The sequence below is a fragment of the Anopheles moucheti genome, chromosome 3 (genome assembly GCF_943734755.1).
Source record: "Anopheles moucheti chromosome 3, idAnoMoucSN_F20_07, whole genome shotgun sequence".
In the NCBI taxonomy this organism is placed as follows: Eukaryota; Metazoa; Arthropoda; class Insecta; order Diptera; family Culicidae; genus Anopheles; species Anopheles moucheti.
In genome coordinates this window covers 11173043-11193636 of record NC_069141.1, presented here as the reverse complement: position 1 = coordinate 11193636, position 20594 = coordinate 11173043, and the positions used below count along the sequence as shown (strand labels likewise).

At 45.1% G+C, this 20594-nt stretch overlaps 1 protein-coding gene across 1 annotated transcript in view; it reads left to right on the top strand.

Moving 5' to 3' along the window:
- The window catches only part of LOC128300204 (protein madd-4), a 32105-nt gene extending 11799 nt beyond the window's left edge, over nucleotides 1–20306 (top strand). Inside the window, exons 6-18 of the mRNA XM_053036187.1 lie at nucleotides 4878–5022; nucleotides 6365–6494; nucleotides 6568–6766; nucleotides 9593–10050; nucleotides 12707–12922; nucleotides 13084–13545; nucleotides 13615–14196; nucleotides 14701–14797; nucleotides 15163–15294; nucleotides 18742–19038; nucleotides 19121–19453; nucleotides 19778–19928; nucleotides 20002–20306. Of these exons, the coding sequence (XP_052892147.1) occupies nucleotides 4878–5022; nucleotides 6365–6494; nucleotides 6568–6766; nucleotides 9593–10050; nucleotides 12707–12922; nucleotides 13084–13545; nucleotides 13615–14196; nucleotides 14701–14797; nucleotides 15163–15294; nucleotides 18742–19038; nucleotides 19121–19453; nucleotides 19778–19928; nucleotides 20002–20120 (3321 nt within the window). The 3' untranslated portion in view covers nucleotides 20121–20306. The remainder of the gene's footprint in view (nucleotides 1–4877; nucleotides 5023–6364; nucleotides 6495–6567; nucleotides 6767–9592; nucleotides 10051–12706; nucleotides 12923–13083; nucleotides 13546–13614; nucleotides 14197–14700; nucleotides 14798–15162; nucleotides 15295–18741; nucleotides 19039–19120; nucleotides 19454–19777; nucleotides 19929–20001) is intronic.
- The last annotated feature ends 288 nt before the right edge of the window (nucleotides 20307–20594 follow it).

Sequence of the window (20594 nt, the reverse complement as noted above, 5' to 3'; positions counted from 1 at the left end):
ATTGAGTTACAAAAATGAATGAAATCAATATAAAAACTAAACATATCGGTTGGTTTAAAATTGGTTTTTAGCAAAGCAGGGCAAAGCAATCACATCGCAACTTCTGACACTCTCTAGCAATTCTTCTGATCAGGCAAAGATTTTCCCTGGAAAATGCTTGACAGTCAACTTGTTAAACAAAGATTTGAACGGCTTATCCTCCCTTGATTATAGACCAGACAGTACACAAAATCTATCTGCTTTTAAAGCAAACCCACTACCGAAAAGATTATCCGTTTTAAGAGTTTTCCCAATCACAGCACCTAATCCCGCCGTTCGCTTATCTCCGCAGTAATTATGCTGCTACAACCCCAGTAGTATGTAACACTTACACCTTCTTTAACCTTTACCAAACAAAATGGCAGCAACTGGTTAGCTTTTGGCCCCCTCTCTCTCCTCCCATGAGGATGTGGTTTATTTTGGTACATCGAAAACCCTTCAAACGGATAAAAGTGGTCTAAAAAATCAACAAACTTTTAACTAGATGTACGTGTACGTTGGGAGTGGATGTTCAGGGTTGTTCTTTTTGGAAGGCTCATGGTGTACATGTAGCCTCGGCAACGTACGGCAACGTTTGCTGCGTGTGTTTATCAGTGAAAATTGGAAAACTTGGCTGGTAAATATTTGATGTGAAAATTTTCCACACTTCATTTGAATTCACTCGTCGAGAACGAGCGGGACGATGCGGTTGCAACGGTGGACCTTAATCCTTGCTGTAAAAGCTTTAGATAGAAGGGGAAGAAAAAGAATTGTGTAGAAACTCCGTGAAACTTCGAAAAACAAGCAACATTTTGCTGCCCTCTAAAAATAGAATCTTAAGATGGAAACATTACTTTAAACTGTATATAAATTAGCAGGAAAGCGAGTGTACATTAAAATATAGATTTCATAAAAATTTTGCAAACATATTCACAAAAGTCACCAGATACAAACACAAAACTTGAACAGACACTTGCAGCAAACGGTGTCGACACGTGCCGTGCGTGACATTGAACTTTCCCTTCTTCGCCTCTAATCGTTCCAATCGCACTTAATAAAACACTTGGCCAACATCCACTGTGGCGCCTCGGGAAAAATTAAGCCGAAAGCTCTCAAACACATCCTCCGCTTGCCGGGCGAGGAAAGATTTTACGGGACGCAAGAAATCACGGCCACGATGTGTCGAACAGCCCGCCTTCCCGCGTGACAAACATTGGAAAACTTTCCACCCCTTCCGAGGCCTCAGCAAAGTGCGTCATTATTTGGCAAATAAAGCAACTCCCACGCTGCCCGTTTTGCTCGGTGTCTTAAAACGTCACGCCGTTTGGCAGATCACATTTGGGGCGGATTGACAAGGTTTCGGTTTATTTTTTTCTCTCTCTCCACTCCTATTTACTGTTTCCTTGCTAAGATATTGCCCATTCGGTAAAAGCGAAGGCAACCAAAACACCGAAAGGCAAAGGCAGTGTGTGGGTTTCGTGCCGGGATCCACTTGAATCCAAATCCGTCTGGTGCCGGTGCGTCAACCAAGAAGCACACGCACGCAACAACCGATTCCACTGGCAATGCACGATTACGACCGGGAACGCGGATGCTGCTATGGCTGTAGTATTTTTTTTTTTGAGTAATTTACTGGAAAACTTTTCCTCTCTCCTGTCCTCTTCCCTACCCACCCGTCCAGTCTCCCTACCACGGTGAAAGATTGCGTGGAAAAACAAACACGGAACGTGCCGCAGCCAGTCGCTCCCGGGCACGAGTGAAATCGAGCGGCGAAAGAGCTTTACCCAGTGTGCATGATACCCTGGTTTGCGCGAGGCAGCAAACTTCATCCGTTGGGGGAAAAGTTTTGTAACGGGATAAGGGGGAAAAAACCAACACCTACCTCCACCCCACCCCCTCATGGTGTAACACCTTGAAAAAGTGCAATTTATTTATTTCTTTCCGCCATGCTTTCTCCATCACGCTCTCACACGCATCGAAATTGGATGCGTTTTCTTCCGCGGAGCTACTTTTCTTCAGTCACGATCCTCTCGAACAAACATTTCTCTCAATGTTATTCCAATCGCACATTTGGTTTACCGGGTTCTTGGGGAGGGAAAAAAGTTTCGCCTCACCCTTGTTGCCCACCCCTTCCTACCATTTCCACGCTCATCATCAGCTCTGTCCCAATTGCCATTCCATTACCTCGGGGCTCGTTTTTATGCAATGAATATTTAAACACCGCACCGGGAAACCACGGTCAAACACGGTGCTCTCGGTCAGTGTGGTGGGGCTGGGAAGCGAAGAGGGTCTGCTCATTGTTCGGAATTGAATTAAAGCATTGATTTCGATTATTTCACCACCACGTTTTCGTGAGTCCGCTGCCTTGCACCTTCACCAGGTCGCTTCGTTCGCTACCGCTTGAATGGGTAGCTTTGTAGCGTATCTCTAGACATTTTTGTTTTACCTTATTTCCCAACGAAAATGTGTTGCTTTTCAGTGGCATTTTATTCAGTTTGTAAGAGAAAACAACAACGATTTTTTCAAGCGGCTCCGGAAAACGCGTCGCTGTAGAGTACTAGAAATTATCGAATTTTTTGAACGAATGATGCACAATAAAGTTGTGAGAATTGTTTTCACATGTAAAATATACAATGCTTTCCCAGGAAATCCGTGGAATAATGGCACGATGTACAGTCAATATTTTATTAGCGATTGAAATACGAACGGAACGGTCAGACGAGCAAAAAATATCATATCAGCTGAATTTGAAACAAAAATCAATTTATTACAGAATAGTTAACTTATATTCAAAAACAAAAGGCTCGTTTATGATCACAATTGAATTGAAGGAATTGAAGCGCTGTTCGGCCAGTGCGTGGCCCATTTATTCAAATATGTGAGAGTCTGAGTGTGTAAAGTCTGGTTAGTAAGAGGGGTGGATCAGAGACTACTAATTGAAAGACTTCGCTTATTCCTGACTGGCTCTAGTATCCTGGGCGTTTCAGGCCCCCATCAATTGTTTCACCGGATTTTAACTGTCGATACTAAATTCGACCAAGACTAGAAGATCCGCGTGCTTTAATGACCAGTCACTCTCTTCAAATCGAACATCAATATCACCTCTTTGGAATTTTCTAAACCATTCCGCACAATTTGTTTCACTTATGACACAGTAAGCTTCCACAAGCTTTCGATATACAAACTTCACACAAATGGGCGAATTAGGGTACAAAATCCAACATTTTTGAGTCCACGAAATATTGTCTTGTTGTAGATAACTTCAAACGTTATGAATTGAAGATTATTGACAAATGACATTATCAAAAATATATGTTAAACAATTTTATATAATCTACGTAAAATGAAGATCGATTTCATATTTGAGGCCCTGGTGAATAAATACTCTTTGGAATATAACTTCCATTGTATAATTTGAATGATATTAAATTTTGCTGTACCCCAGAGATTCATGAAATCTTGTTATTCTCAAAAATACATTGAATATATTACAATTTTTAGTTATATCTGCACAGTGAATGTGACTAAAAAAGTTTTTTGCCGTTCAAGACATTCCGTCTCTTGTTCGTGATATGAAGATTCATTAACGAAATACTTTTTCAACATATTTTCATCAGAAATCTTTCATAAGACAATCGAAAATGAACATAAGCACCTCATCAGTATCTCTTTTCGTAAGTTAAAAATAGCTTCGAAAAAGCGAAATGCATTTCATGCATTCTTCGTTACTTTGTAAAAGCTCTCAAGTCCTTCCACAAACCCGGTAGAACCAGGAACCTTCGACACGGGTACATCAAACGCGTTTACAAAATATCATCCCTCCCCCTCCCCCCCAACCCCAGTACACTTCTCCACCCACGTTCCATCCATCACGCTGCGAGACAAAATGTGGAAAAAGCAAAACTTCAAATATTCATGATTTTGATATGCATTGATTGATGCTCCTTCCCCGGGGTACATGCAAATTTACTTCCCAGACCATACATTAGCAAACACCGCCGTCGTTTCCCATCCCAGCGTCTAACCGGCACTTTGTTCATCCCGCTCGGGCAAAAGTCAATTTCTATGTTCCCGATGCTACCGACAGCTGCCCGGGACAGTTTTCCCGCCCCCGAAGGAATCAAAACCGCACACCTAATGCACACCATTACATCATGCGACTGATGAGGTAGAATATGCAGCGGCAAAAGTCACTGCTGTCACTCAAAAGTTCATCTTTGGTTGCAACTGCGTGTGCCTCTCGTGCCCGGGGACGCTCTCGCTTCTCTAAATACCGTTCCGTTCGTTGGCATACGCCGGCGAAAGTCGCTTCCAAAGCCGGGCGAAACGGAAACGGAACATACACCGAACAGGCGAAAATCCAATGTCACCTACGGGCGTAAGCCGGGGCTCGAGTCAATTTAGAGCAACGGCAACTATAAAAGGCACTACTACTACTACTACTACTACTGCTACTATTCACCCTGGGCGGTCTCATCGACGTGTACGCTCCGCACGGAAGCTGATGGCACGCTACGGCACTAAGTGTTTCCTTCAATAATCATCAACTTCCACTTCCGTGTGGCATTGTGGCGCTGTGACAGTGTGCGAAGGAGCAAGGTACACGCGGTACCTGATTTATCCTGGGCGACATGAATTTTTCATCGACTCGTACCACAGAACGCCGGAACGAAGATGATGACATCTTTTACCTGTTACTAGCGCAGTCTTGTGACGAGCTTTTTTGTTTCGCTTATGTTTTGTCTACAAAAAAAAACACGCCATCTTCCTATAATTTCCTCGTTCGATGGTGGCAAGATTCACTTTTTCGGTACTCTATCTCACCGCATACTGTTTTACCCATATTTGTTTCCTTACAGCGCGTCGGATGCGACCTCAAGATTGGTTCTACGAAAAAGATCGATGTGTGCGGTGTCTGTGGTGGCGATGGAACGTCCTGTACGCAACCGCTCTACCAGTGGGAGATAGCACCGATGTCACTCTGCTCCGTAACCTGCGGCGGTGGTAAGTAGTAGCTTGGACTCCGTACGTTTGCGAAGGTGAATCGATGTGACCCGGAATGATCCCGGATGCCGGAATGTTGGAGCGGCCGGCGCCCGGAAAAGGCCTTGCACAACAAAGCACAGGAAATGTGATACGTACACGGGTATCCGTTTCATATGCCATTCGCCACGTCCAATTTGGAACGTCAGTTGGCATGAATGTCTTCATTAGGGCGTTTGCTTTTCTCGATCAAAACCTTATGATGGGATTACGGGGTTTTTTTCTACTGGAATCTTTAGTACAAACACATCGGATGATGTAATATTTTTCCAATGAAAATATTAATTAGAAGCTCACCTTCATGCTGTACGAACTTTGTGGAATTTGACGAAGAAACATCACTTACACTATTTCTTAAGATAATAATCAAATGACTTCACCCCCAAAATAACATCACATTCTGCGCCAAATACGGTGAGCTTATTTTTCTTTCACATTCCAAAGACACTGCTCCGTGACAGCATCCGTCAAAAGCGCCCTATATATCACATATGTTCTCTTCGTCGCGTTCGTCCCCTCGACAATGTCATCCTGGTTCAGTAATTCAGTAGAAAAACCCCAACCCCCCGCCAATCGGAAACGGAAACTTCTGCCTACCAGACAATAGCACACGATCCGACAGACGGTGGTAAAAGATTTTACGCCACTCCTCTGTGCTGCCGCGCCGCGTGCCGAGATTACGTTGTCAAGTAAAATAATGATCCATTCGATTGATGGCATTTTTTCTTCCCGGAACGCATCATCGCGACCATTCCTTCCATCCATCGATATTCGTCTGCACCGTGCACAGCAAAACCCAAGCAAGCCGCCGGTGGGCGAAAAGCTTTGATCCAGTTTGTTGCCTACCAAGAAATAAGCACAGTCACAGACACACCGCACTTTCAACAATCCATGAACAAATGCTCCACAGAGACGGCACCGACGCAAAACAAACAAAAAGGCTTAAGGTATTAGAGTAAAAATAACACGCATACGGTGTTTGCGAAAGAAATTCAATCGCCGGCAAATGACGAACCAGGCACCAGAACGATCAAAGGCGCAGGGCGGAAATTAAAACCAAAATATCATCCCTTTTCCTCCCACGTCTGGGCGTCTGTGGTTTGCTACGATTCCCTTTGAAGCCATTGATGATAGGCATGCTGTAATGATAGCAAAATTTCCCAGGAAGCAAATCCCTGCAGATGACAGGATAACATTTTGGGGTGGATGGCAAATAATCTAATTATATTCGCTTCGATCGAAAGCTCATTGATGGAAGACGTTTTTAAAACGATGTTCTAACCCTTCTTAACGTCACTTACAGGTTATAAAATGGCCATGCCAACCTGCCGGAATCGGGTGACCGGCGTGGACGTGGAAGAGTCACTCTGCAATGCGTCCTCGCGCCCGGAACCCACCGTGGTACAATGCAACACCCATCTCTGTCCCCCGAAGTAAGTGTCGAAATGAAGCGCCAGCGTGCTCTCGCCAGTTCTTAACAATTTCCCGTATTCCTTTGCAAAACAGATGGGTGACGGATGACTGGCGACCGTGTTCGAAGCACTGCGGCGGTGGCATCCGGGAGCGTGTGGTCGTTTGTGCGGAGGAAAGCAATGGCGCCAAGAACAAAGTGCCGGACGAGGCCTGCCGGGGAGTGAGACCGAAAAATCAGGAACCCTGCAACGTGCAAGAGTGCCCAAAGTGGGTCGTTGGCGAATGGAGTGGGGTAAGTGTAGGGTTTTTTTTTGTTTTTGGGAGACTTTTAAGATTTGGTCAATATTATTCAACTACCCTGTAAAGTCGAAGTGTTACTAGCACAGGGCTATATAAGTGATATGCTAGTAATAGCTTATGGAGAGTCCACAAATAAATAACAAACTGTCCCAACGAAAAAAAAAATGTATATCTCCTCCACATCCCGACCACTTATTTCTACTGCAGATGCGAAAATATGGCGGACCTTCTCGGCAGTGCCCTTCCCTGTTGTTGGGCTCCGGAAGGCTATATTCCTTTTATTGCCTCCGCCGTAACGAATGCACTAGCGCACTTCCATTGACGAACGCAACCATAAACACCACCAGCCTTCGAATAATTAGCCATAAATCGTTGTCCCGCATCCCGTTCACGATGCGAACCCCCCTTTTCGGGGCCATCTCTGCGCCGGAATGCATATTCCACGCTGCCAAACCATTGCATTCATCTCATTCAATCCGGTCGAAATTTATCATTCACATTTGCTACGGAACGGGATATAATGATGCCCGGAGTCGTGTGGACGGCTCTGCCGCCCGTCTGGCACCCAGTCGCGCTGGAATTGTTTTACTGAAGAATGTTTTACGGAGCGCTCGGGAAAATTTGGCTTCCAACTACTGGCTGGCTGGTGTTTCCATTCCGATCGCTTTATGGTGATGATATGCGGCTGTGTGTTGTATAATGGCCCTGTTTAATGTTCCTACAGCAACGACAAACCCATCAATAATGGAGCGAGATCCATGCAAGTGCGCAGCAATTAGTAGCGGCGTTATTGTATTCGCCGCTACGGTGTCACTTTGCCGAGATTGGGCTTGAAGTGTGCTCGAGCCTTGACGACCCCGGGTAGCCCGGGGATGCAAAGGTACACGGAATACACCACCGAAAACAGTCGATGCCGATTACGAGCTAGCAATGAATAGCTACCATCTGTGAGGAAGACAATTTGACCTTTTTTTGTGCTCCATTCCCAGTGATGCTCGATGTTGGCGCACTGCTGGTTTGTGTGATCCGACATGGTAGTCTCAAACACCCAAGAACGAATTCTGCCGAACGTTGTGTGCGCTTTTCACCACCTGCTGAAAACAAAAACAGAGAGAGCATCCACAATTCTGCATAGTTCCGTGAAACTACCGTCCTGTGGATGGGCTCCAAGTGATGCAACGTCCCATACCCGCTACTCTTGGTACTGTGAAGTATGGAAATGGAGCTGAGTTCCGGGAAACGCCTTGTATATGGTTGTTTGGATAGCTTTGTAACAGACGCAGCTGGATCCTTCCTGTACCGTTTGGCAAACGATCGATTGCTAAACCACTGAAATGTAATTGAAAATAGGTTTAAACTCAGAATCCGTAGGTTGCGGTGGTCAAATAAATGAATCGCATCATAACGGGACTGTTTGTTATGCTTTCGAAAAATGTTACACAGAAGACTCAATTTCCATACAAGCATTTTCCGAAGAACTCCAATCGGTACTTCGAATTTCCCCTGAACTACTCTTTACGGTCGCATTACAGTGATCCGCTGTCGAAAAACTTCTTCACCGGGATGATTTACTACCGTTCGATGTACAGCATTAAACAATAACATTAATATTGCACACAACGATCAACGATTCTCGCCCACAAACGCAGTGTGTCCCCAAACAAATTACCATGGAAAACAACACCGAACAACACAAATCATCGCTCTCTTCCTCGCACATGCGCTGCGGAACAAATATGTTTCCCATTGGGGAGGGTTCCCATGCCCATTATGGTTTGGACAGTGCCCGTCCGATCCCCGAAACGCTCCAGACATTTACATTTCGATACGTACAAACGGGCTTGCCAACAACATAATACTCTGCACTGGCACTACGCTGGGCGGTTGAGTACACACGCACACACCCAAGCTTCCTTCAGAAGCAGCCAGCAACACCAAATCATTTACGCTCCCACAAACGACCAGGAACCGGTGGCAGTCGAGATCAAGAAACAGCCGAAAGCGGAATGGACACATCGAACACGAATATGATCGAGTGGGTGCTTATGGTAACAACAGTCGTAAAATGGCCGTCTTTATGGCTCTATTTAAATTTGCTCGACTGTGAATTTATTACCCGCCCCCCCCTCAACCCCAAGCACACACTCACACCCCAATTGGGGGACCGAAAATCACCCATCGTCTTATCGGGTGTAAAGGAAATTGTAGAAGAACAATAGCCAACAACCACACGAGCGAGTGTCCTACCAGAAGCTTGGGTGCGCATTAGTTGCGCGTAGGCCGAACGCCAACACTCGCTGCGTCCCACTCAAAATTCCGGCTGAACGTTTTTTCGTGTCACGGAAAGGCGTTTGTTTGTTTGGACGTTTTATTATTTTATATTCGACTTTCGCCCATTGCCCCCTCGGGCGGCACAGCACAAATCGTCCATCAGCCACTTGCGTATGCTTGAGACAATTTATAGATTTATTGAGGCGAGCGCGTGTTGCTGTATGACCTCCGGGGGGGCCTTCTCGGTTTATAGGCCACCAATAAGTTATATTAAATCGAAAATATATAGCAACATCACAATCATACACCCATATACGGTTAAAAACCCTCTCCACGTCGTAAAGTCATTCGATGTTTGTTCTTCTGGTTTTTGTGGGATTTTATTACGCACGAATCGAATTTTCCCATTCGGAAAAGCCCACACGAAGCAGCCTCGTGGCCACCGTAAAATGTCAATTAGCTCAATCGCAAGGAGAGCAAACTAAAACTACTATTCCAAGACAAAACGGTTGCCTTCACTGAACCGCATGTCCTTTCTTCCCCACAGTGCTCCGTGTCGTGTGGCAGCGGTATTCAGGTGCGCAGTGTAGAATGCATGGACACAAACGGTCATTACAGTGCGCAGTGTGATCCGGGAGCGAAACCACTGACCGGACAGCCATGCACCACGGGAATCATCTGTAATGCGGGTTCGGTTTCGTCGGGGCTGAGCAATGGCGGTGGTTCCGCTACGGGCACCACCGTTTCCGGCAGCTCCAATGCCGGCATCATCGCGGTCCCACCATCGTCCGCGTCCGACTTCGATGGACCACCGATGGGTGGGGACGGTGAAACGGATCGGGCTAGCATTTCCGCCATGATGAAGGAAAAGGCATCGATGCATCACGAGCGCGATCCGACGCTGATGACGTACAACGATCAGCCGTACTATGCGCAACCGCTGCGGCAGGATCGGTTACCCAAGGCGGAGAAAATTGTTTCCCAGCGGGTGCCTAGTGAAGCCACGTAAGTACCATCAAACCTATAAGCATCCTGTTCCACCGTCTAATGAGTGTTTGCATGTACAACTTGCATGCGAATGTGAGATTTTCTGTTGGGGTTGAATTACTACACGATTTATGTTTCATCGGGGTGCGTGATTTGGTACTGAATTATGCTATAACTGTTTAGTTAGCTATAATGCTACTTAAATTAAAATAATTCTAAGAAAAATTGAGCAATAAGAGGGTTTATCCTCACTGAAGTCATAAAGTACCAGGCGTCTCCATTTCTTAAGTTTTGTTTATCTTTAAATAACTCATCGCATTGAAAATTTTATTTAAATATAATTTTAATTTAACACAATTTAGTTAACATAACATTTTTATGAATTCGTAAATTGCGGAATGACCAGTTATCAAATTGATTAGGAGAAAAGATATTAAGGGAGCTCCATCGATACTGCACCGATCGATACGGCAGTTGTACCGAAAGGATCGCTAAAGAACTAATTATACTGATATCGAAATCGTTGATGAAATGGATGGTTAATGTGACCCTACTAGGTTGAGAGTAATTCCAGCGAGAGTAAAAGCTTCCACACAAGTACTTAATTACCTTGATTTGCTACAATAGAGCTAAATACGAGAGAATCGTCCTACAAATTATCACCTTTATTTGTTCACCAACTATAATTCTTACCCTTACAAATGTAAAATCCACCCCAAGATCAACAACCCCAATCACGTTCTTCAAATCATTTTCCAAATCAATGCCCATCGAACAAGTGCGGTATAATTTCGCGCTCCTAAATGACAGGATTACATTGTTGTTTCATAGCACTTTCGCCCAATTGAATGCGGCATGAGTTGACGAAACGTTTCCCAAAAGGATTAGGAGAAGCTACGGATTCGCTTTTATCGCTCTATCCATCCCGTGGAAAATCAATTTCGCACCAAACGTGCAGGGCTTTCGAAAGCGCATCTGGCAAATCATTCGACCATACCTGAAGAAGATGAGAGCGATTTTGATGATCAGTGCTAAGTAGCAGCGAGGTTAGCGAGGCATCCGAATCCCCTCTTCGTTTGCTGCTCCACAATTGAGGCCACTCGAGTTGAATCGTCAAATCTAATGCCATTCTAGTTTTGGGGGTGAATCTTCGCGTAGCAAAACTGCAAACCCCGGAGTCTTGATGCTTGTTTTTTTAAAGTGGCATTATTCACCGACCAATTTTCTTATCCTTCGCTCAACCGCCTCAAAAATGGAGGTGCATGAAAATATGATTCTTCGCCGTGAAGAATCTGTTGGATAAGACACGGGCATGGGGGTAGAAATAACATGCTTCTCCAAGCCACAAGTCGCTGCTGGGAATGGCTCTTCGCGGTGCCTTGTTGTGCCTCGTCATCATCATCATCAGCAACAGCAACGTGTGCAGATGCATCATTAGGGACCTTCGTCGTGTTTCGTTGCTGTTTCACAAACGCAGGGCAAAACCGTACCCGTACCATACTCATCCAACTCGCATCCGAATCAAGTCATTCCGATTGCAATACGACGCAATTGAATTGAGGCGAAGCGAAAGAAAAACCGCCAGCATGGGAATGAAACGATCGAGAACCTGCGGATGAAAAATGGATGCCATCGAGTGGCGGCAGCAACAGCATGACACGAGCTAACACAACCTGCACCACTTTCGCCGGGCGATTCGCACCGGGTTTTTGAAAAACCTCGTCAAAAGACATTCTTTTCTCCGTTACGCGGAAAATTCCACGAATCCCTGTTCGAAGTCCTCACTGCATCGCATATGCTTTTCCCTTGGCGCTTTGACTTTCGCCTTTCATATCTTGCTTTGGATTGAATGTAGAGCGTTGTTTTGCTGTTGCTGCTGCTGCATTGCGCGAATCGGAACACCTCGGCAAGGGAAAGAATCCCGTGGCTAACGGTCGGCATCACTGATTGATGCTTTTGTTTTTCTCGCCAGCCGTGAAACACCGGTCCGGCACGTTGCAATTGCACACGGCTTCCGACATCAATCATAGCGTTTTGCACAATAATGCCGTCGTCCGTGCCCGGTCGGATCACTGTTGGTGTTTGCCATCGTGTTATTTGATTTTGCACTTTCCCTTCTCCTTTTTGAGGTTTTTGTACCGAGGCTCACACACAAAGAAAAAATCTTATCTCTTGAAGCGCCTTTCACTGGGCTAAATATTCCACAGAAAAGCATTGTTTATTTCATCAACTTTCTTTTAAAGTTTATATTCTGGTACATTTTACACGTTTCGCATTATTTAGCTATTGTTTAAGTTCCTCGCATGTTTATTTGAATATTAATCATCACTTAATCGTAATCATGGCTCAAAATCAAACTATTTATAACAACTTCCAGTTAATAGCTACTAGTAACAGAATAATTATTTTAGTAACAATTTATGTAATCAATTCTTACATCTCAAAATTCATTCCATAACTATTCGCTTTCATTTATCGACTTTCCTTTCATTTTTCCATCGTTCTGTCCTCGTCTATTCTTTAATTATCTATCTACTCTACCTTGTTAACTTTCACCTATCTTTTTCCTCTTTCTCTCTCTCTCTCTCTCTCTTTCATTACTTTTCCCTCTCTTTCCCGTTCTTTCTTCTCGCTCCTTTCCGATGCTATTCCGAAACCGCTTGCGGACTTGCAGCTTCATTCAGGACACCGAATGGTCACCGTGCAGCGTGACGTGCGGCGAAGGGATCCGCCGGAAGCCGTTCCGGTGCAAGATTTTCCTCGAATTTTCCAAGCGCGTCGCGGTGCTAAACGATTCGCTCTGTCACGCCTACAAACCGCTGGACGAGGTGGAACGTTGCGTCATGGAACCGTGCTCGTATTCGCACAATTTCGAGGACACCTATCTCAAGTACTGAAGCCAAAATCATACCTACAGTTGTTCATTTCCCCCGTTTTTTTTTTCTTGTGTTCCTTCTTTATTTATTAAGCAAATCCCCTTTTGTGCTTGTTGTATTGCCGTCATGCTGATCCGTTGTCCGTTTTGCTTTCCTTCATTCCCCCCATTGGCAGAGATGGAAATCGGCAGAGCCTGGAAAACATCAAGGTACACGTGTCCGTGCCGGGCAAGACGTACTCGTGGCGGGAGGAAGGCTACACCAGCTGCAGCGCATCCTGTCTGGGCGGTGTCGAGGAGCTAATAATCAACTGCGTGCGGGACGACACGAGCAAGATTGTGTCACCGTTCCTATGCTCGCCCGAAACGAAACCCGAGGCGCGCATTCGCACGTGTAACGACATTCCGTGTCCGCCGCGGTGGAACTATTCCGAGTTTACGCCCTGCTCGAAGTCGTGTGGATTTGGCATACAGACGCGTGAGGTGACGTGCATCCATGAGGTGACGCGTGGCGGCGAAAACACGATGATCGTCCCGAACAGCATGTGCACCACGAAACCTCAACCGGACCGACAGTACTGCAACATTATTGACTGTCCCGTCCGGTGGGAAGTGTCCGAGTGGAGCAAGTGTTCCAAGTGAGTGTGAATGTCCGGTTCTTCCTCGAAAGTCTGACCACTAACCGCCATCTTTTCCATTCCGAACAGATCCTGCGGTGGAGGCTTCAAAGAGCGACGTGTCGAATGCAAACAGATCATGGCCCAGGAACACAAAGTCGAACGGCCGGCCTCGATGTGTCCGAGCAGTAAGCCACCGGATAAGAAGCCGTGCAACACGAAAGCGTGCGCCCCGGAGGACCAACGGCCACCGATCGCTGGTACCAATTCGACCTTCATCCAGCACGATCCGAAGAAAAACAAAATCACGCTGAAGATCGGCGGTGCAGCGACCGTCTTCTACGGTACGCAGGTTAAAATTAAGTGCCCGGTAAAGCGCTTCAATCGCACGAAAATCCGCTGGACGAAGGATCAGCAACCGCTGCTGAAGACGAAAAAGATCAAAATGTCCAAGAAGGGTGCCCTGCGCATACTGGACGTAACGTTCCGGGAGGCTGGCATCTACACGTGTCACGCCGGGTTGAGCCATGCGGATCTGAAGCTGGCCGTGAAGGCAAAACCGGGTGGTGATAATCAACCGAACGAGGATCATGATCGCCATCGGGGTGCGGATCCGAACGCACTGTTAGCGAACTCGTACGCGATGGCGAACGGGAATGAGGATGAAAAGAGGTACGTTTGAGTGGGGCTTTTTAGATGAGTGGTAGGAACTTATCATTAAATGTAGAATCTATTATTACTATTGGGCACAATGGGGCTAAGATTCCACTGTCATTAAAGAGTCATTAAAGACATGAACAACTGAACGATAAAATTTCATTTACGAGCCTTGTGAATATTAATTGACTAAAAACAAGTAGAGAACCTTCAGGACATCACCCCACAGACCTTCAAAAGCGCTATCTCAATTATAACCTCACTTAATCTCAGTACATCGAGTTGGTCACCAATTGAAGTCGTTGTTGTTAAAGTTCGATGGGTTCCATGATAGAACCTCATCTACATCAGGTTATTTTATAAATAGACTCAAAATAAAGAGAAGCATAAGGAGTTATCTCACAGGATCAGTCTGTGAGATGATTATCTCATACCTAACCTCACTTTATTGTGAACTTTGCTACGTTCATTAAGTCATTAATTCCACCATGTGCAACATATCTTGTTCTGTTTTCGCAGTGGGAGAAAGAATCGTGACCGAAATCGGGGGAGAAATCGACAACGACAGCAACAGGACACACTTCTAACCGAGCAGGGCGAAGGAACGGAGGATGAGGTATGTTTCCAGTTTTTTTTCTTTCGTTGCAAAACATTTCTATCTGGAACGTAATACAATGCCGCTAACAACCAAATGCGCCTTATGTAAATCGTAAGATGTTAACTTGCGGCTAGTGGTATTGACTCTCAACAAATCCTTCATAAATAAGCTATATTAACCCACCAAAATCTATGTTCTCTCTCCCTCTCTTCTCTCTCTCTCTCTCTCTCTCTCTCTCTTCTCTCATGTTTCCTTTGAAATGCTTAATATTTCCAACTACAACAAATTTGTAACCTTATCGAACAATCTAAACATCAAACAAATAATCCACCTGTAACTCCACTGTAACTCGGCTTAAACTCGCGTTTGCTACGAAACAATAGGAACCGCTGCGGTCACACTCACAAATGACCGTGTCCGGCAGTACGGTGCCGTCGGATGCGTCGGCCGCGGCCAGTTCCGGCACCCGTACCTTACCATTGCCCCAATTCCAGCACCTTCTGGCCGGTCTACAGGTGAGATGAGGAGTTTTACCAAAACTTTCACCCGAAGCTACCGAAGTGTGGTGTTGTTTGTCCGATGCGCCCGAACCGGTTGGCAAACAGGCCAACCGATTAGCCCTTTTAGTCGTCACCCAAGTTCACCAAGCACGTGGTCGTTTGTTGCATGGTTTGCTTCTATGTTTCTCTGTCCCATTGTCTGTTCTGTTGCGCACGTTTTCGGTTTTGCACACAGTTTGGCCTGCACTTGCATGATTATTGTTTTTGGTTGATTTTTGTTTCACTTTTTTGAATGTAAAATAGAAATAAAAGAAATACGATGAGCTTCTCTTGTTCACGTGCATCCTTCAAATGAGGCATATTATGATGGGAAAAGACTTCGAAAATGTACCTTTAAAAGCGTATCAGTGTACTTGCGTGAAAATTCCCACACACTTTGAGGTTCTTAGTTCTCGGCTGTAGAGTACACATGCTTTAGGAATTCCTTAATGTTAGGTTTCTGGGCATGTTTCTTTCATTTCCAAACATGAAAGTCCTAAAGTACCAAACAGGAACTGAAAGGAAGGAATTCGCTTTGAGTAACGTTCATTGTAAATGCTCTCAAATTATGTGGAGCGCCTCTTCCTCTCGATCCAAAAATCAACTGAAACCATCCAACAGTGAGTGATATGCGTTGGATGGCTCTCGTGAGAGAAAAAAAGGATACCACAAGGAATGCGTTTACATTTTCATACAACATAAATTTCACATTTTCTTTATTACCTTAATTCCTGGAACTTCCGAAAGGTTCCCCTGAAGTGCTTTTGGCAAATGATACCTTATACTTTGTTACCTCATGCTCCACTTTTTAAGTTCGGGGCCAGTTTTGGATTTGCTAACGTTACTTTCATTAAATTAATTTTGTTTATTTGCATGGCAGGAATCTTCTATGCTGCTCAAACACAACCGAGCCCATTCGGTGTTGGTTCCAATTTCTAAGTTTCAACACCGGATAATCCCATGTGTACCGGGTTTGCAAATATTCATGTGTATAATGAGAAATGGGGGCTGGATAGAAAGAAAGAAAGCAAAAAAACAATTCAATCAGCAAACATATAAATCAGGGTAAAAATAACACAAGAATTCATAATCACCCACCGGGAGCGGGGATTCGTATCGTTTGCCATCGGCAAACATTGCATATACACAGACGCCCACACCCGGGTCGAAACCACGCCACCAGTGTTGGACACGGGTAGGCAAAAAACGACGATTGCAGCGATTTGCGGTGCCGGTTTAATTAAAAGCATTCATACGAATGGAATGTGTCAATCCGGTATTTTTCATTCGTAAATAAATTATTAAGGGGACATAATTATACACCGGTCTGTGTTAATCTCGGTAACGGGCAATCGGGACCATATTCACCCAAATTCCGTAATGATCGACCCATTCCCCCCCTGGGTGCTCTGATTACGCCATGAGGTATGAGGTCAATGATTTCGATCCAAACGCACCGTAAACCACCCACAAAGCGTAGTAAACTTTAACAAATCAACAAAAGTGCTCCAACCCAAACAGCGCCCTACATGCCGGCCCATATGGTCCGGCATTGATCAGTCGATCTCATTGTCGCTAATCGCTCGGGTTCGGTTATTGCAGCTAATGGGAGCGTTTATCACTGTCATTCGACGTTTTCCGCCCTTTTTTTCTACCCCCACACGCATCCGGGATCTGGTTGTGACAGATAGCAAAATCAAGCAGGAGATTTAAACAATCCGCTGGGATTACTAAAACTACTTTTACACTTGTGCCTGTCACTGCCGTTCAGCACAGTCAAATCAAATCGCTGTTGAAAGAGAGCTGAACAAAAAAAAAGCCAGTACCACCCTTTGCATCTATCCGTTCTAGACATAACGGGCGAATTAATCCTCCATTCACACATTAAATGAAACGTGGTGGAGGTGGTTTTTTTGTTCGTGATGGGATAATTGTTTTTGATCATCATATTGTGTGGCGTTCGTCATCGAACAGCTGTCGTGAAAATGAAGCTTAAATCAAAATCACCCCAGCTCGTCGACGGCCCCCAGGAGTTGGCTGGCCAACTTAAGAGCGTTTTTTTTTCCTCATATTGCCATTGATGTTATTGAACTATTCGCTATCAAAACAACGTCCAACTTCAGCACATAACCGCTTCCCACACCCATTTTGTGTCGCGTAACCGCAAAATACGCGCTATGGTTTGGTTTGGGCAGTTTCTTTTTATTTTTCCGCGCTTTATTTTCGGGTTTTTTTCCCTCTTCCGATCATCCCTCAATGCAATTGCTCTTGATCAAAATTTTACCACCGCAACGATCTCGAACGCAAGCAGTTGAGTATCGTGCACGTAAAGCACGTAGGGCACATATAAAACAATTATTTTAAACCCACACACACACACACCCAAGGCCACCCAACAGGTTTTTGAAGCTGGAAAGCTCATGCCCGCCACTCATATTTGACAGCAACAACAAAAAATGCACCTGCAAGAAACACTAATTACTTTAATTAATTATCGTTTCGTTTTGCACAGCACAGTTTAAACGTTGACCGCAGGGCAAATGGAGGCGCCCGGTGGTTTATACTTTTTTCCTTGCTTTCGCCGCTTTTTCATGCGTGTGTGCGCGCGTGTGTGTGTTTGAGTTGATTTTCTCCCAAAATGTGTTGTTTGCACCATGTTTCATTTGTTGGGATGGCTAAATTTTATTTCAACCAAGGCTTTCAACATGCTTTCGCCAATCGTGGTAGTGTTATGCTTGAAACAGTTTCCACTCATTTGGTTTCGTTTGCATGCGCGTCTGTGTGTATTTGTGTAAGAGATTGCTCGCGTATCATCATCCAGTTAGTGTACGATTTGGTCAATGATTCAACTTATCACAGCAAAGCACAAACCCGATATTATACTTTGAATTTTTTCCCTTCTTCTTTTCCAACCAACCGAATGCCCTCTCTGTACGCCCATCCTTCTACTGTCCTTCACCACAAACAAAAAAAAAACCCTAACGCATACACACATGGACACAAATAGGTAATTTACGTCACTCTTACTGTATATCTGTTTCACCTTTTTTTGTCATCTTTATCCGCAGTGTAACACATTGCTGTGTAGCACATTTGTTGGGAAACATTCATATCATACTTTAAATTTTTGTGCTTCACACATCCTCACTGCACTGTGTGATTGAAGTGTGAAATATGTATAGCAAGCCTCTCTCTCACTCTCACTCTATATGTATAGTGCAAACAATTCACTGAGCACCGTACGGAATTTTGATTTTTGAAACTAGAGCTCACCAAAGTCACTTCTCACAATGTACTATTTGGATATTTTTTAATTAACTTAACTTTCTCCCCTTTTTTGCTAACAATATTTCCCACCTTTCACCGTTACTAACTTGCTTTTCTTCTTTCCGTCTCCCCTTTTGGCGTTTCTTTCTACGATAGCTTCTTTGGCCGTTTCAGACTTTCAGCAACGGTAAGAACGCGGGACAGTATCAGTATCTTTCCGAGCACGGGTACGATCCTTTCGATGGTTCGATCGGGCGTGACGATCGGGAGGAGGAAGAACCGCCCCGTCCGTTGAACGTTTACCAGCTGCTGAAATCGCGCCACACCAGCGAATCGGTGGACGAACCAATGATACACGACGGCCAGGCAACGGAGGGCTACGAGTTCGAATGGATGACGACACCGTGGTCCGAATGTTCCCAAACATGTGGTGCCAATGGGGGTGGATATAAGGTAACAAACAAACGGAAAACAAGTGCAATGTTTTAAACTGACACAGGGGATGTATTGATGTGTGCTTTTGTATCGCGTACAGCTTCGTTCCGCGCACTGCATGCTGCGGATGAGCAATGCGAGCCGCACGGTGGACAACAGCTTCTGCGAGGACGCAGGCCTGCACGTGCCGGAAACGGTGGACAAGTGTGGCAACATCGACTGTCCACGGTGGGTAACGACGGATTGGAGCGCTTGTCAGCAGTCCAAGTGCTTCTCGTGGCATACGGCACTACAGCGGCGTGACGTGTTCTGCCAGTTTGACGGGGAGCGTAGCACTGAGAAGGTGTGCGAGGATCAGGAGAAACCTGTCACCAAGCAGGAATGCTACAACGAGCTGTGTAAGGGTGTTTGGCGCGTCGAGCAATGGTCGGACGTAAGTATCCGTTACACATTTATAAGGTCCATTACGGTCTGAAACTTTAAGAAAAATTATAGACATTAGAGCTTTTGTAAAACGAATATTATATTTCTTTCTATTACATGAAACACTAACTGCACAAACATAATTAAAACACACAAAATGGACTGCTTTTAGCTATCTTTATTTGTCAAATCAATTGCCTCAGAATTGGCCTATTAGAACCGCTAAAAATCACGTCCTCATTCGCCGGGTTAGCCTTGTTTGAGTCGTTCATCCTCTTAACTCGTTTCTCTTATTGAGTAATGTGTTCCTTTTATTTCTTTTCCCATTTTCCAGTGTAATGCAGCTTGCGAAGGACAAGGCATCAAATACAGGATACTGCAGTGTGTCTGGTACGGGACGAAAAAACCGGCCGGCAATGCGTGTCGTGAACTGCCACGACCAGCCGTCATGAAAGTTTGTAAAGGACCACCATGCATTTCGAACCGTAAGTATTTCGATATATCAACGGCACCAGTTGTACCTCGCTTTATTAACGTGCTTTTTACATTGCGTTTCAGTTTCGGAGTGCAAGGACTTGTCGAGGTACTGTAGAAACGTTAAAAGCATGGGCCTTTGCAGACTGCACCGTTACCAGCAACAGTGTTGCAAGACTTGTAGGTTTAATATTTACCACTAAGTACCGCCATCCCGGGGACTGCCAATATCGATACCGCAGGATGACGCTGGACGGACGGTTCGAGATACAGTCGAAGCGATACGTCCGGTGTGCAGCTGTGCTTTGTCTGCACCATCGATTTGTCGACCGGCATTCAACACCGGACACCGGCAGGAGCGGGAACATCCAATGGTCCCTGTCCTGTTTGTGCGCTCACTTCCGGAACCACCAGCGCCATCATTAGGAGATAGTTTGACCGCGCGAAGGCCGCGTCACACCACTGAAACAAATCAACGAACTTGTGTATGATACAGTATAGCTATTGACACCTATTACCGAAGACTTAGTTAAGATAGTCAATTATGTGTACTTGACTATGCGGACATTTGCTGAAGAGAGAGATAGAGAGAAAGAGGTAGATCCAACTAAACTACACACAAACACACAACTAGGAGGCAGCAGGGCGCAGTACTACTGATCGGGGCAAATGTTAGT